Source organism: Cyprinodon variegatus, unplaced genomic scaffold (genome assembly GCF_000732505.1).
Source record: "Cyprinodon variegatus isolate N-32 unplaced genomic scaffold, C_variegatus-1.0 Scaffold23, whole genome shotgun sequence".
NCBI classification, from domain to species: Eukaryota; Metazoa; Chordata; class Actinopteri; order Cyprinodontiformes; family Cyprinodontidae; genus Cyprinodon; species Cyprinodon variegatus.
The window spans coordinates 380754-399092 of record NW_015150476.1 but is presented as its reverse complement, the minus strand read 5'-3'; the positions used below and the strand labels follow the sequence as shown (position 1 = coordinate 399092).

At 36.2% G+C, this 18339-nt stretch overlaps 1 protein-coding gene across 2 annotated transcripts in view; it reads right to left on the bottom strand.

Moving 5' to 3' along the window:
- Window positions 1-11879, bottom strand: part of gpsm1 (G-protein signaling modulator 1) — a 33390-nt gene extending 21511 nt beyond the window's left edge. For both annotated transcript variants that reach the window (XM_015392686.1, XM_015392694.1), the window contains exons 1-2: window positions 11661-11879; window positions 262-483 (exon numbers count right to left, since the gene is read on the bottom strand). In XM_015392686.1, the coding sequence (XP_015248172.1) occupies window positions 262-483; window positions 11661-11722 (284 nt within the window). In that variant the 5' untranslated portion in view covers window positions 11723-11879. The remainder of the gene's footprint in view (window positions 1-261; window positions 484-11660) is intronic.
- Window positions 11880-18339: the final 6460 nt, after the last annotated feature.

Here is an 18339-nt window from a genome sequence, read left to right as displayed (position 1 = left end):
AGGAAGGAAGGAAGGAAGGAAGGAAGGAAGGAAGGAAGGAAGGAAGGAAGGAAGGAAGGAAGATATTAAATCAAAGATGTTAAGAAAAGAAGGACAAAAGGATGGGAGAGATGGAAGGAGGAACAGAAGGAACAAAGGAATGATAATAGGCAGAGGAAATGGCCACAAACTGCACAGTAAACCTTTTTTTTATTATTTTATTAGCATACCAAAAATCATATTTGCACAGATCTAAAACTGTAAATCAGAGAAAGTGTTCACCTGGCCAGGGTAAGGTCATGTTTGTGGTATTCCAGGGCTTTTCCATACTCCTTGAGGTAGAAGTAGGCATTGCCAAGTTGACTGTAGATGGCACTGAGGGTCTTCAAGTCTTCTGTGCCGACTTGCACAGCCGCCTCAAAAAACGCTGTTCCTCCTTTAAAGTCTCCTGCCTTGCATAGCCGCTCACCTTCCAAGGCCAACTCCAAACAAGAGGCCTCCATCCTGAAAAGATAAGTACACTCAAATGAGTCGGAAATAAGCTCTACATACATCTGTATAAAACTTTAACAGATGAATATTTACAAGAACACATTAAAGTGGAGGAGCAACATCTCAAACTGGTAGTATCACCATGACGAGCCATTTCTGTAGACTGTTGCCTTAGCAACTTAGCCTAAGCTCCCAGCTAAGCACCTTGAGAAGATATTGTACTTCAGCTCGTCACTGGTTACAACAATTTGCTTTCTGAAGACACACAGATGTTTTGATCATATTAAAGTATAGTATAGCTTTTCTAAATTGAGCTATACATTAGACTCCAAAATGTGTTTAAAAGCCCAATCACAAAGTGCTGCTCAGAGCTTCATTTGTTTGACTATTATACTGAAAATCCAATGCACTGTATGATATAATGTATGACACATGCCAAAAATATCTTTGGCCGTGAGGAAAGACTTTCTTCTTGCCTTAATTCTGAAACCCCACAGAATCAAGTGCTAACAAAGATATAAACATTATACATATGAGGAAAAACAATAGAAAAGTACCTTAAATACAAGAGATATAGCCGCAGCACTAATGACAATAATCGTATGATTCTCATCTTTGTGGCCAAGTTGGACACTTGTTAATATTTTTTTAGAGAAAAAAGGGCTTTGAACATTTCAAAACCAGTGCTATCACATACATTTATTATGTAAAAAAATACTTTTTAAAAATCCTAACGAATGGCTCCTAGTTGTTAGTCGGCTGGCTGAAAAGAAGACTTTTTTTTGGCCTAACTTGGAAGATAGATTTATATAAAACCAATTTATTTTATTACTTTTGTAAACAAGACGTCAGTGTGGAGAAAACGCAGGAAGCCAATCCAAAGACTCTAGTGAGGTAATGCCATCCTGTAATTTTGATAGAATAGTTTTTGCTTCTCTGTTTTAATTGGAAAAAAATTTAATTACATCTTATGCTGGAATTTTTCAGACTATTAGTATCATATCTTGAGGTTATGTCTTACACAAAACTATTCTAATTTGTTTGCAAACCTAAATAGGCAAAGAACAGAAAACATCATCATCTGACCATAGTTTCTCTACTTGTCTAAATAATGGAGATCAACCGATACACCCAATATTGCTTTCTATTCCTCCATTTACACGCATGCAAATGACACATTGGTCATAAATGTTACATAAGCCTTAATAATAAAAAATAAATCATAAACAAATCAAAGAAAACCTTAACAATGGATAGCAAATGGAGAGGCAATATACGCCTCTTAAGCGGTCTCAAAGCGTGGCTGCAGAATACACTGATGAATCAGGAAATGCATCCACATATTCACAGATAATGATACAAGATTAAAAACAATAGCTGGCAAATGTATTGATCTAGCTATAACAAATCACAAATGCCCCAACCCATATCAAGTATATTCAGTTTTCTAGCAGCACCTGTGTTTCTGCTTGGTTCTCATCTTATCCACATACACCTGGAGCTCCAAGCGTAAAGGCTTTAGCATAGACTGAGGTCGGGCTCCCTGGTGGACCAGTCTGCACATCGCCCTCTCTGCTCCAGTCAGAGGACAGGGTTCCATTGACACGAGATCAATGTTTTAGGAAAAAAAAGGAAAGATGTATTTTTCTCACAAAGTTAATTTTGCAAAACAAAAGGGGGGGAAAAAAAGTAGTCCTTTCATTCAAATCCACAACAATCTTAAACCCAGAGAGCCGGAAAACATGGAGCAGCTTTTCAGATATTCAAACAGAAATTTATGACCAAAATCCAACAAAAAACGCGTATTGGATCCACTTAAGAATATTAGGTTTTCCAGAATGAAAAAAAAGGCAGAATAACTCCAATGCAAAAATCAAAACGGGAAATGTTTTAAAGTCCACAGAAGAGTAGCCACAGATTTAGAAGGATCTTATGGCAAAAAAAATAAAAAATAAATAAAATAAAAGCCGTCGCCTGACTTTTCCCAAGATTACAAACGAAATTAACCCTCTCTTTTCTTTATCCTAACACAGAGGATGTTCTTGGCCTCACTGTAGTTGAACTCAGTTACAAGTTTAAGCAAAACTTTTAAATTAGTCCACTGTCCCACAGAGAAAACGAAAAAACAGGCCTAATCAGAGACCTACACCCTCTTACTGGACTTCACACAGTGAAACGAGTGGCATAGACTAATCCACCTATCTGCTGACACTAGTGCAAACATAATTGGGTCAACAGCAAAGACAGACTGTTAAGACTGTGACTAAGGACTAATGAAATAAATATAATGTGGCAAAATAAGAACTAACATAAGGAATTTATCCTGTTTAATGGAAAACAAAAATGCAGTGCAGATTTTAAAAATAGAGGAAATATAAATTTACCATGCAGGACTTCCATCTAAACACAGAATTACTCCAGGAGGGAAAAATATATGGGTTAAATACCGGTAGTTGTAAACTGATATGCTTAACTTCAGAAAACCTCTAAATGCTACAATATTTATCATCAGAAAGAAAAATGTCCATCATTTTAACAAAATAAAACAATCTAAATCAAAAACCTTCATATCCTAAACAAGCTTGGGAAAAACAGCCAGGTCCTAAACCAACATTAAGTAACTTTTCAACATTCATAAAATATTTTCACAACTCTTGTGACTATAAGTTAACTTAAAACTAGTTGAATGACAGCTCTGTCATGGTCCAGGGGGCTCTGAATCACTTTCACTGGCACTAAGCAACTTTGAGGAGGGTGGCAGTAACCCTGCCACACAAAACAACTACAAACATGCTTTACGGCACACGTAACTTCCCCCTTTCCCCATTCGTTATAAAAACGGAAGTCGATGCGACTAAATGTCCCTGAGAGACTGTATATTTGTGCAAATTGTGCAGGGTTGATTTTCAGGATATGGGGCACGATCCTACTGAGATCTATATGTGTGTTTACTGTAAAACTATCAAGCATAATATTATATTTATCTTTTTAAAGTCTCTAAACTGGTCAGCACATCAGCTGCTGATGAGTCAAATGAGGTGGAGGAGAATAACAATGCAGATGTAACACAGAAGTGAAGCCGTTTCTTAGATTATTTTAATGGAGCTAATAGGACCTGTCTGTGCTCTGTTACACATGACTTCAGCATACTATTCCTATAGGTAAGGAGGAATCCTCTTTGTCAACTTTAAAATCTTAAACAGAAGTTAAACAACCGATATTTTTAGCAAATTTATTGCTTTTATTTTGCAACAATGTAGAATTAATGACGAAAATTGTAGCAACAGGATTTCATGTAGCAAAACGGCCTTCCCTCTATTATGTGGCAACATGTTGGAACGTTTAAATTCTATATTAAAGAATAAATTTAAATTATGTGTTTTTGTTCTATTTCTAAGTAAACTTAAGGTTTTTATATATTTATCTTGACAAGATAACTGACAGGGCCCTGTGTAACACATGCTTGTAAAATCTAAAATGGTGCATAAAGAGCAAATGAAGGACCATGTTCAGCCCAGTACTGGTATGGAAACAGAAAGTCTTAACTGTGGAATTAAGAAAGATCAAATTTCCATTGTGGGTAGCAGTCCATGAAAATGTGCAAAGTCCACCTCTAGGTATACCAAAAATAGCAAAACAAACTTAGGAGCTAGTTGAAAAAAACTGGTGGAGCTCTGCATGCCTTAGACGCAAACTCTAAGGCTGAAAAACTAATAATTCCATTAAGAAATACATATGTTAACACTTGACATTAAAAAAAAAAATGTTCCACGAAGTCATTCACTGCTTAAAGGCTCCATGGAGAAAATAAAAGATGCAGCAATAATTACCAGCCTCAGCCAGAGGGAGGAAAGGCATAAGGCCAAAGATAGCAGCATAAAATGTTGAAAGAACATATTTCATGACAGACTCGTCACTTCTATGCTTGGAAAAAAATGTGTTTCTATACAAGTATAGGCTTTTGTGTTGGTACAGAGTTTGATCTTATCTAAGGAGAGCAAGAACTCAAATATTCAATAGTGGTAAAACTTTCATGATAAGATCTTTCACATTGAAAGTAAAAAAGCCAAGCAAAGAAAAATTAAGTGTTCTACCCTGTAAATAGATTAAGGTAGAAATTAATTAAAGTAAATCTATCAATTCACAGGTGAATTTTGCAGTGTTTTTACCATTGTCTCAGGTAATCCAAGGGTTCTCTTTCAGAAAAAAATATTCAGAGAAACAATAACTTTCCAAACAGTAAGCTATAAATCTGTTTAAAGAAAAACAGAATAAAAAAAAACAAGACACTAACTCTGAGACACAAATTAACATCAAAGAGAAAACAAAACACAACAAAAAGACCAAAATCGCTGCTAAAAAATGATTTATGAGCATATAAAATAGGAACACAAAGTTAAAACCCAACAAAACAATGACTCATCTATTTGTTCATTATGACAGGACTTTACTGGCTTTGTGGTTCGACTCTGAGGGGATCGGAGCAGAAAGCACTCAGATTCTCTCCTCTAATGAATCCTTAAAATTAAGCTTTTGCATCAAGCTTACATGTCACCATTTTGTTTCTCATTCAAAAAAACAAGCTCCACAGATCTAAAAGAATTAACTGGCATATACAATGGTTTAGTAAATTAAAAAAAAGGTTGAAAAATGCAAACAATCATAAAAATGGTGAATACACACCAGAATAACAATGGAAAATATTTCTGATAAAATGTTATTATTTCATGTTAACCTAATGGTAACATTTACATTTTTCTGTCATTGGGAGAGTGAATAGAGTGTGTTTGATATGTTTTTTTTTTTTTAAATACCTACTCTTAAAAGTTTTTTCAATAAAGACATCAGAATTTAAAGTTGTCAGGAAGTAGTAAAGAAATATTTTGTGTCGCGCCGATGCCATTTTTTGGCCCCAATACCAATACCCGATACATGGCTGTGCAGTATTGGCCGATACCGATACCCTACCAATACCGTACCGATACCATCTGTTTGAAATTGACGTGTGTGTATATATGAAGAACTGCATACTACTTGGATATAAAATAATTGCCATCATGGCTTTGTCAAGCTGCTGCCTACCTTTGTGAAGCAGGAAAAAGACTAAAACAAAGTCAATCTAGAAGAGCTTGTATTACCTACCAGGAATGGGTGACAATAGTTGAATAAACTTTTGGCTCTCAAAATGGTATCGGTGCCCTATATGTTGGTACTTCCCGATACCGATACCACCATATTAGTGCAGTATCGGGGCCCCGCCCAATTCGGTATCGGTGCAACACTAAAAATAATGGAAGTAGCATGATGGCCTGTTGCAGAAAAAATTGCCGGGGAACCACATCATTAACTAGTGCCTGTCATGTTACACCTAGATAAATATTAAAATGCATGTGTAATGTAATGTAAAAAAAAATAAATAAATAAAAATGTTAAAAGTTTACACAATTGTCAAATTTGCATTCTTTGTCACATTTTCTTCAAATGTAATTTTTTCCCCACTCATTTAGTTGCAAATGCTAAATATAAATGTCAAGTCTATATCTTAATTATATCTGTGTTTATTTGTTAAATATATTTCTACATCTTTTTTTTCTAATACATAAATGTTATAATTATATCTAAATCATATATATATATATGCAATAAAACTTATATCTATAACTTCTAGGGATGGAACGGTTTATGAAAACCGTCCGAACCGTTCGGTTCGACTGCCTCGGTTCGATTCGCGTGTGTTTCGTTCGGTTCATGCGCTGCTCCTTTTTCTCATAGGCGAAGTGTGTACACTCCCGAGCAGAAGGTGGCGGTACTGCGACCAAAGCCAACCACCAGTAGTAAACAAGAAGAAGAAGAAGCGAAGCAGCTTAGCCGGGTGTAGCAGAAACAAAATCAGTCGTTGTGGAGAATTGTGTGGGTATGGCGAGTGGGAAAGAACAGGAGTTGGAAGAGGCGCCAGCAGCACTTTATAGGTCTGCTGTATGGGACCACTTTGCATTTAGAGTGACCTACGATGATGGAGGAAAGAAAGTTGTGGATAAAAGAGCAACAGTGTGCAAACATTGTGCAACGCGTTTTGTTTATGCTAACAGCAACACGACCAACATGTCAGGCTAACAATCAACATATAGCGAACCAAACTGAAAACCGTGACCATGAAACCGTGAACCGAACCGTAGATTTTGTGAACGGTTCCACCCCTAATAACTTCATCTGAACCTATATCTTAAATGTATTAATTGATCAGTAATTTATCAATAAATTTGATCTTTCAATAGAGGGATAGAAAAAAAATAAATGAATAAATGGAAATCTTAGAATTATGTCATTTAAACAGTCGACTTGGATATTTAGAAGAAATATCAGTATCCATGCTCCTTCTACAGCTCACTTTTTGGCCACACAAGGGCATAAGAACACCAAAGGAGGCATCCTTTGAAGGATTCAGCCAACCTTTGCTTCTCATTCCCTATGCCCTGGGGCTCTGGCCACAAACTGAACTGTTAGAGGAGGCTTTCCTAGGTTGCCATGGTGAATCGATTTATCTGGGTTACATTGATGAGTGCTTCTTATATTGTGCTCACTCTAAACTAAGAGTTGATTAGCCAAGCTTAGTTACATATTGATATTATCTGCTCTGAAACCAAGAGCTTTGGGTAGGGAAGAGAGGGGTATAAGTACTCAGTAACTGTTTACTACTTAAGGAAGGACTGCAATTTTCTCTAAAACAGCAACAATTTCCCCCTTTGGTGTAGTTTGTGAACAGGGCTATGAAAATAGGATGTGGAACCAAAATACTGTACCAAGACCATTTAAAGGAAGTGGTCATGGTATGGTTCCACAAACTTTAGAGCAGTTTGTTTATGGTGTGATTTTTATCTGACCTCCATCTGACACAGCTGCTAAGTGTACACAGCAAGCTGGAGCCAACGCCTTCCCATGGTAAAATTTGCTTTGTGTTGTAGGATGCAGTAGGTTAAAAAAAACTAATCAGTAATGCAGGTGTATTTTTCATATATATGGCATAAAGCCCAATGCAACTTTCAAGAAATCTTGACAAAATAATTCTGTAGACTGCTTAGATTAATTTGCCATAAAAACTTCACAAAACCTTTACAGTGCAGAATAAACAAAACTATACTAGTAAAAGTTACAAATAAAACCTCTTGGGGAATTAAGGTTAAACCATTTTTAAGAGAAAAAATGTGAGTAATCTATTATCAGTGTTGTATTTATTGTTGTCATTGTGTAAGGGTAACAGTTGATATTATTTGCTTATTTTAAAGCTGGATATGTAAGAATAATCTTTACAAACCCCCCACCTTGATTGTTCCATGTTTAAAACTGAGTTTAAACTTTGTGCCTTCAATGTTGTGTTTCTTTAAATTGTTGGAAAATATATTACTTGCTTTAAAGTCCCACCCAATTGTGAAATGTCAAAAAGGATTATAGGACACAGTGTTGATAATACAAACAGCTCAAGATAGAGAAAGGCTGTTTTTTCCTGGTCTATGGCACAGCTACTTAAGTTTACAGCAGATCCATGATATTGGCTTTAAAAGTTTTAATATTTCTATATAGCTGGTCATTTCCAGCTGCCTTTGGCAAGAACATATTGGTTTAAAACAGCAGAAACCCCCTAAAGATCTTGTTCAGGAAATCCCTATTAAGGTAAAAAAAATAAATAAATAAAAATAAAACTGCAGGAAGAATAGTTAAAACAAAAGCCATTATTGCCATCTGCACCTAAATAGTGAATATAAACTGCTTACTGTGGTTCTAGACCTTTGTTCTAGCATTTTCTATTGATATCTTTAATTTTAAGAAGCTCTACATGACTCTTGGCGTGCCTATGAAATGCTGTGCTCAGAGTAGTAATACAGCCATAATTACAGACTACCATGACCTGTTGTCAGGGAAACCAGAGAAAAACTCTCTAGGAATGCTTCTCCTCTTGCCGAATTTCTCTCTCATAACAGAACTGCCCTTTGTTTTCTTCCTTTGTTGAAATCTCCAGTAAAGACGCAGTTTGCAACACAGCCGTTATGTTTTTGACTTGTCCGTGTTTTCAGCAGTGGAATTAGACAGCCCAGGAATTAAAATATGTCCTTCAAAAGCTTGAGCTGAAAGTACAAAAATATTAATGAAAAAAAACTAGATTTCTCAAATGTTATTCAGGATTTTGAAAGCCGATAAAGTGGAATATTGGAAAAAAAAACATGTTGGTATATAATTATTAAATTGTAAAATGTTCAGTAGAGACCACGAATGACTGTTATTTTTCCCGGCTGCTTGTTTCTCTGATGAGTGGCATTTCTTGGCAATGACAATGACATGGGTTTTAAGGTCAAGCTCGTTTCCAGAGTGTGGCACAGATTTTTCATTGAGAGGAGAATTTGAATGGTTTTCCTCTTTTAACTTGCAAAGTAGTCAATTTTGCTGTTAAACTAGTACTGCCCCAAAACTAAATGTTTAAGGAGTTTAAAATGCTTTGCATATAACGAAGGATCTCAAGCTCGCCACACTGCAGGTGGTAACTTGCTCCCTTTAAGGAGAACTATGAAGACATTTTGGCACTAACCATTTAGACCAGGCATGTCCAAAGTCGGTCCTCGAGGGCCACTGTCCTGTAGGTTTTAGAGGTTTCCCTGCCTAAGTACAGCTGATTTCACTGTGCTCATAACTTATACAAAACGTACCTATAACTTATCAAACGTATGCCAGCTTTTCTGCCAGGCATATGCGGGCTAAATCATCAGTGTGACAGGGGCTTTAAACACTTCACTTAGACAAAACTTTACTTTCATTTTGTATACACAGAGTGCATGCAAACAAAATTTTGATACATAGAGCTTTTTTAATTCTGAATGAGCAGCTTAGCAGTGAAATTTATAAAGTGCAGCAGTATCAGAATGGCACAAATGCAGATAAATCTAACTTAAAAACCAGTTAACTTCACCCTGTTTAACTCCTAGAGCTACTCTATAAGGGGCAGCATTGCGAACATATGCAGTAATCAGCCTAAGAAGTTACTGACAAGGCAACTAAATTTAGAAGTTCATGATTCTATAATTCTGCATAAAAATCAAGATAATTATTCAAACTAATAAGAAAAATGTTAGAGTTTTGCAGCAGAAGAAATCTTACATCCCTTTTTGTTTTAAACAAAGACAACTGCATAAGGTTAGGACTTTAAAGACTAAACTAACATGTCCAAATTAGAGTTTTGGGAATACCTAATGGAAGTGAGAACTATCAGAAGTCCAAATGTTGTTAACATGTTTTGAACACAGATGATTCTGGTAAGGGACTACACTTGAAATAAGACAATGCAATAGTTTTTTTGTTTTTATTTTAAATTTAAATTGCCGTGTTCCTAGCAAAGGGTCCCACTTAGATCTTTAATTCAAGAAAAAATGCACTTATTTTAAGAAAAAATTACTTATTTAGATTTTTTTTTTTTTTTGCAGTGTATTTTGACTCATCTAGTTTTAGTGGAAAGGTCTGGGTCCAGTTAGATTACCATTTGAAAGGCTAATCGGATTCATGTAAAGAGAAAACTTTGGTCATTACTGAAGAGGTAACAACCACGTTCTAACATATGTTCTCACAGAGTTATTTCAGTCATATCTTGACAAAGTTTTATTTTGGCATTAAAGCATAAGTGATTTAATACAACTTGCATGACAAAAACAGCACCATGGGTCTTTGCTTTGTAAAGCTACGCACAATGCATCAACACCAACATATCTGCACCCTTATTGTGGTAAGGTCATGTATTGACCCCACGTGTTGATAAAATAAGAGGGAAAAACAGCAGTCTTGTGATTAGCACGTCTTAATATAGTTTGTGTGTCATTCATTCTGTCAGGGACACACCAACCTTGCAGGCTTTTATGAATGTCACATCTCAAGTCAACAGCCAATTAACATTCCAGGCAGCCTAATCGGTGCTGCAGAGGCTGAACAGTCAATGCTGCAATGAGATTTTGGTTCTTTTAATTAACCTATGCAATTATAATGCACTGCCTTTGTACAATCCTAACAGAAGCAAAACTCTGGCTTTACATACTGACCGACTCCTACCATTTATTTTTTATTTTTTTGTTTTACAAAAGCATGCATTTTTTACAAAAGCATGCCTTTTTTAAACATGCCTGCAACTTTTCAGAATCCTTTCTTTATCCATGTATTTTTTGGTTTGTAAAATATGAATCAGGTAAATTAATCCGTCCTCCAATAGGATGATCATCATGCCAAAAAAGAAAACTCTCTAAATAAGTAAGCAGATAGAAACCACATCTTCATGGGTTCTACAGTGGGCATCAAATGTTATTTTACCTGCACCCAATTGATAAAGAAAGAAAATAACACAATAAATGTACAAAATTGTAATTACCAGTTTGATACACAAGCATTACGGTGTTCAAAGTTGAGCAACATATGCAGCAGACAGAGAGGTTTTACACCATCAGGCAAAACAATATCACTTGCAGACAATGTATACCTGTGATCTAATTTAAGAAGCATGACAGCTTAGTCTTCCTCACCTGCCAGATGAAGGTTCACAAGTCAGGGCTACATTTATTACCTAGAGACATTATAATTAACACAATGGCATAATCATTAAACCCTTTAAATGACAGAAGGGGTTCATCTGGGAGACCATTAGGATAATTAGAAGATCAGCCTAAGGATTGGCAAGTCTGACTGAAACTAAATGATGATGATCTGGTAAACTACCTTAAACAGGGTGCAATTAAACACTAGCAATAGACCTGATGCCAAAAAATTACAAGATGCTATATTAGGGTTAATATTTTTAAATAAAATGAACTGATCCTTGCAAGCATAACTGATGCAATTATTACCCACATGTTGCAGCCAACCTGTGGACAGTCTGTGTTTGCAGCATTTCTTTGATATCTCCTGTCAGTGTGTGCATCCAGCCACAGCTGCTCAGTGATCAGAGCCAGGAGACAGTCTTGGAGCTGCTCCTGCTTCTCTCCATGGCTCGTTTTAAACCAGTGAAAGCTGGCTTTGCTATGTTCCCTCTGACTAGCTCCTCCTTAAGCAAAGCCCTGAGCTGGCAGTCCTTCTATTATCTGCGTTTCTATTCGTACAAGCCGCTTTACGTCCGTGTGGTTTACAGAGAAAAAGATGTTCTGCTCATGTTTATTCGGGGTTCCTACCTTGAATGCAGCCTCTTGGTGGCCAAGTCCTGGTCCACACCATTAGCAGCAGACTGAGCCATGGAAAAGCAGCTAATCTGCCTGCTTCCTCCCGCTAGAGACTCCGTCACAATCACTTCCTCCGGAGGCAGAGACCTTTCTCCTCTCCTGAGGCGTGGCGCTCCTCAGACCCTCCTTCTCTGCCTCTCGTTTTGTCTCTGCTCTGTTTCTTCATTCACCACAGTAATGGCAGCCTCTACGGAAGTGAGCCCAAGCTCTAAGCCCCTCCCCCTTTAGCTTCGTCACGAGTTGGACAGTTTGTTTATATTTTCTTGTCAGCCTTATTCTCCTTTTATTGTTTGTTTTTTTGTTCAGTTTTTTTTATGTCAGTCTGGTTTCTGTTTGTTTGTAACAAGGAACATTAATCAAATTTTGGGGAAAGAAGTCAGACTTTGTTTGCTTTTGTTGTGTTAGAGGACACATACGGTCATTTTGCACTTAAACTATAATAGAAACATAAATGAGAAAAGTTTATCCAAATGCAACATTTAGAATTAATTTGTGGATTATTTATGCGAATATGTTTCTTTGATCTTTTTAACTATATTTTTGTTAGATTGACACAACTCAGGTACTAAAAAACTGTGAGTGTAGTTGTAGGGGCCAATATTTTTTTGTTAATAGTTAACAAAGTTTTTTTTGTTTTTGTGGATAATCTAATTTTATTCTACTTTATTGTTTAATATCTGTTATGCAGGGGCGGAGCTAGGTGAGGGCCAGGGGTGGCCATGGCCACCCTTAGGCAATCTTAGCCAGTCATTTTTTCCCTCTAATACAGACGGTGGCAACAGTAATACTCTCAAGTGGAATATTCAAAACATTTAAATTTTTTGTGGTTAATTAAACACATCAATATACCAACATCAAAGATGATATTTACAGAATTCATGCTCTTTTCATAACTAGATGTTGTGAGCAGCACCAAGTTCCTGGGTGTCCAGTCCACATCTCCCAAGACCTGTCCTGGGAAACAACACCGCGTCCCTGGCCAAGAAAGCCCTACAGAGACTCTACTTCCTGCGGAAACTGAGGAGAGCAAGAGCCCCGTCCCCCATCTTGCACTCCTTCTATGAGGGCACCATCGAGAGGATCCTGACCAGCAGCATTACCGTGTGGTACGGAGCCTGCACTGCAACCTGCCACAAGACACTGCAGCGCACCGTGAAAGAAACTAGGAAGATCCTCGGTGTCCCCCTCCCCTCTCTATTGGACATTTACCACTCCCGCCTCACCGGCAGAGCCACCAGGATCGCAGGTGACCCCACCCACCCCGCCCACAATGTCTTCACCTTGCTGCCGTCCGGGAGGAGGCTGCAGAGTCTCCGGGCCAGAACCAGTAGGCTCAGTGACAGCTTCTTCCACCAGGCAGTGAGGATGCTCAATTCCCTCCCTGCCCTGCCTCCCTTCGCCCCCCCCTGACCCCTCAATACCCCCGTCCCCCACTATTTCCCCCACGTCAGGACTGCTACTCTATGCACTATTTGCACCATTCACACTATTGTTTGCATATTTAAATATTTATTTTTATATCTTAGGTTTTTATTTCTATTTTTATTTTATGCTATGGTTCATTATATTTTTTTATATTTTATTATGCACCGTGGGGTTGAGAGGACTGAAATTTCATCTGTGTTGTATGTTTACCATGTAGCACATTTGACAATAAAGTTGAGTTGAGTTGAGTTGTGTTATTTTGGGTAAAGAGAAAATTATGTGTCTCTGCAAGTCATCTGTAAGTCTTCAGTGAAATCATAGATAAATAACAACTTTAATGGAAACTTCTCAAATAATCAATTTATGTAGATATTATTGCTTGTAAAAATCTATTTTATGCAGAATGTTTATTGATACAAGTAGGTAAGTAATGACGATGGAAAAGATTTACGCCCCAGAACTCAAAACTGAAAGAGTTTTATCCACTATCCCACATTACAGATGTTTAAATATATGCATCTTTTTATATAGTTTGTCTTTATTTTGAAAATATGGATGTTTTGCTTGTTAATTTTCCTGTTGGAACAGTGAAGATTGACCCTGAGGTTCTGGTGCCTATTCGCTTTCAGCCACCCCTCAACGTACATTGACTATTGCCTGGACAACCTTCAAAATTTCTGGCTATGCCTCTGCTGTTATGAGAATATCTTTTTTGGTTATTTAGTTGTGTTCTTTTGTTTCTGGTTAGTTATGATTAATTTGGGTGAATTATTTTTATAAATAGGCTGTCAATTGTAGGACCAGCATGCATCTGGATGGGCGTATGTTTTTTTTGTTTGTTTTTTGTTTTTTTACCAGAGCAAGAGAAGCATGGAGCAAATGTTTGTTGTTTTCTATTTGCTTGCCTGAGGAGAAATAAACTGAGAAAAATGAAGGAATTTACCTGGAACATTTTCCTCTTTTGCCTGCGTAAATACTCATCATAGCTGGCTAGCAACAGTAGTTAAGCTTAAGTGTTGAGAAAACTCTAAATCATGTCACAGACTCTGCATCACACCGACCACACCAAACCAAAACACTACATTATTCACCATATATATTTATTGCTCTGAACTTCCATACAGGGGCGGAGCTAGATGGGGGGCCAGGGGTGGCCATGGCCACCCTTAACCAATCATTGGCCACCCCTGTGGCCACCCCTACCATTTATTTCCTCTAATACAGACAGTAGCAGCAGTAATACTCTCAAGTGGAATATTCAAAACATGTTAATTTTCCATATAGTAACAATTACTTGACAACAAAAACCCTGTGGTTAATTATGCTCATCAATATACTGACATTAAAGATGATAAATGCAGTATTCATGCTCTTTTCAGAAGTAGATTTTTAGTTATATGGGCTAAAGGGAGAATAATGTGTCTCTGCAAGCCATCTAGGAGTCTTTAGTGAAATCCTAGATAAAAAGTATTTTAATAAAAACATATTAAATAATCAATAATGTAGATAATAGTACATGTAAATATAAATTTTATGCCAAAAGATTATTGATAAAAGTAGGTAAGTAATGACGATGGAAAAGATGTTGGCCCTAGAACTCAAACCTGAAAGTATTTTATCCACTATACCTTCTATCAAGAAAGCATGGATGTCTAAATATATACGTCTATTTGTTAGCTAAGGCTGTAGGAAAGTATAGTTAGTCTTTATTTTGAAAATATGGATGTTGCGCTCGTTAATTTTCCTGTTGGAACAGTGTAGATTGACCCTGGGGTTCTGGTGCCAATCCACTTTCGGGCCACCCCTCAGCCTACATTGGTTATGTCCTGGCCACCCTTCTAAAAATTTTCTGGCTCCGCCTCTGCTTCCATATCCACACGTTTTTTGCACCATGTTTTTTTCTCCCACATTTGACAACTGCTGCACTTTATGAAATGGAAATGTCATGAAAGCTGTACATTTAGTATACGCTCTGTGTATACAAAATGACAATAAAAGTTGTCTAAGTCTGTGGTAGTCTGTGTCTGTATTCCTAATACATCTTAAAAACACATTGGGTAACTAAAACACTGACAGGTCTCAGGTTTATCCTTAGAGGTGAAATAAAGTTGAAAATAATTTTGCAGATGTATTGCTTGCTGTTCTAAATCCCTCCAGTTTAAACTCCTTGAGATTTGTATGTTTTTTTTATCCTTGTATAAATTCTCCAGCCTATAAATATCTCCTGTCACTTCTATTAGATTGCCTTATAAGTTATTCTTTGCAGGAATATTAATGAAATAAAGCGCACTTGCTTATATTCGTCGTAAAAGCTATGTTTAAGGGAATAAACAGTTTCCAATCCTGAGCCTGTTCTTATGTCATCTCTTTTTAAAAGAGCAGCCTGTTCACAATAGTTTGAGTTTTTTCACAATAAAACATCCTTAAAGTTTGGATTGACTCTAAGTTATCAAACGTGATCCCTGACTCATTCGTTATCTGTAGTCTTAATTAACAGAACATAAACTCACCTTTAACCCTGCTTTTCTAATAATATGAGAAAAATATAAGACAAAATACGCTAAACAAAACAACATGTATCAAAGTTACCAGGCAAATTACCATCCACTTGGAACCAATATAATGTTAATTAAAAAAATGGCATCCTCTTAAAACTGAAATAGAGTTATATTTGAAACTAAGTGTTCTTAATAAAGAAAGATAAAAGCTGAACTGGAGCTCTTAGGACATAATCTGAATAGAGGAATATTTCATACATTCATGTGTGCATGCAGTGTGGTATTCGGTTGATTTAATATCCACAAGTTGTATGTTTAATAATAGCTGAGTCAAAAAAAATCATAAATGTTTGCAAAAATCTCCCAAATGGCATTTCTAAAATTTAAGAGTGGCATGTAAAAAATAATATCTGTAGTACCCAAAATATACCACACGGTGGTAGTATTTGACTTTTTTATATAAAGGCTCAATTTTTATAGATTCACATTAATGGACGGTCACAGTTAAGGCAAACTGTTTTTCGACTTTGGTTACACATATTTAATTTTCATTTTGTACTATTATGTTACAAAATAATGCTCCTGCAAATCCCTTGAATAATGTTGAGAGCATCACAAGTATGATAATAATATTACATTTTCTCCTTGAATGCTGTTTTATTTGGGGGGTTTGGTTTGTTTAGTTTTTTCCCCTTGGTTTTGTTTCTTAAATTTGATTACAGTTAACAAATTGTTTATATTCTTGTTATATGTTGGCATCAGAAGTCACTTATTTTTAAACATCTATTACCATCATTTGGAGTAGGAGGCTTCCCATGACAGCTGCTTTAAAATCACATCTCTCACAGCAAAACAACACAGAACCTGTTTTGGGCTTTTTGTCACTTGTTGTCCTTTTTTTCCTGTCTAATCCCAGTTGGATTGAGTGTTTAGTCAGTATGTGTAATATCTCATTACAAGCAAAAAAGAAACAACAAAAATGAAAATAAGATTGAGATAAGCTGATTTAGATTTACCACTGAGTAATTCATATTTATTTATTTTTTCTTCCTGCAGGCTGCTCAGATTATGAAAATAAAACTGTTTGTTTTTATAGTAGGTCGGGTTCAACTGTCTTTACTGTTTGTTTGCTTTTTTGTTTTTGTATTTTTAGGATTCTCAGTTTTTAATAATATCCAAAGGAACTATTTTGGTGTTTTACAACTATAAGGCATAGCTTGTTTTCTTGCAATGAGAGTCAAAGTGATCATATTATGTTCTTTGACATAAAAAATGTTTCTTATTGTTTTAATCAGTGACTTTTGAGTCTTATTTTCCGTACAAAGACTTCTGCGTTGTAAAGACATTTGAATCAGTTATGTTATTTCTAGTAAACAGACACATATAAAAAAAACATAAAAATATTCTTGACAATTTAAATAAATGAGACAGCATTTCTCACGGATTTGAAACAGGAAAATAAAAATATTTATTAAATTTAATGATAGCAAAGAGAAATATATATATATAAAAACTGTTAGAAAACTAAAGTGCAATAATATTTATTAATAATCTCAAAGGCATTTCAACAGTGTAAGGCTTTCATTTAAGGTAGATAAATGTAAATAAAAATAAAAAATGGTAGATAAATGTATAGTTGCAGTTTTAAATCTGATATACTCAACAAGTGGACATTTAATTGGAAATCTCAAAGATATTTTTTTGTCACAGCTACAGCTGAGACAACGCTACCTTTGGTCAGATAGTTCTTGGATTAGAGGTGAGTAAAAAAAAACCTAAACAAGAGCTTTTTTATTTCCTTTTCTTGGGGCTAGCTCATTACAAAACAGTGCAATAACACAACATAGTACTTAGCAGGTGGGGTGGGGGTGGGGGGAGCAATTTGCCTAATGGAAAATTCAGATGTAATCTTCTCTGGAATCACCTCAGGAGCTTGAGGACACCGTGATGAAGGGTGTGAGAGAGGAAAGAAAGGAGAAGGAAGAGAAAAATGGAAGCTTCTATATCCGAGTCCAACTTTGGCTGATGCCTCTTATCCCTGCCCTAAACCTTCACTGAATGGCCTTTATCTTGCTGCAATCCCCCAAACAATGCTTCAGTTTCCGTCAGTCCCACTCGCCCTTCCAACCCAGTATTTACTAGTTGGCATTTTCTGAGAATTGTTTCAAATATAGAGGTTTTTCCTGAGGTGCAAAATGTATCGAGGAAGGAATTTAGCAGGATTCAGTATGTGTTAATATAATATGTTGATACATAAACATACATTCATTACAAGCTTATAAAGCTCTCGCTTTCATACAAAAATGTGAGTGAACATTTCTTTCCTCAGTTTTCTATAAACAACCAGATGGTGGCAGTGTTTTTTCCTCTTCTTTAACATCAAATTCTGCTTTTCAAATACTATAGTGAAAGCTTGTGAGCAGATACAACTTAAAATACTAAACAAAATGTTTTCGACCATTTCCCTTAGAAACAGATTAGAATCCTAGATCAGATCCTAGATGTAGTTAAAGAGCTGTACTATGCAAAATGTGCTTTTCTCCATTTCTCCATAAAAAAACAAATACATTCATATATCTTGACAGCCATTAATCAGCAGTGGGGAAAAATCCCTAGTATAATAAGCCCTGTCTTGTTTCTTTTTGTTTTGTTAATTAAAGATGTGAACAAAAGCAAGCTTTAAATAGAAGAGTTATATGTGTATCTGT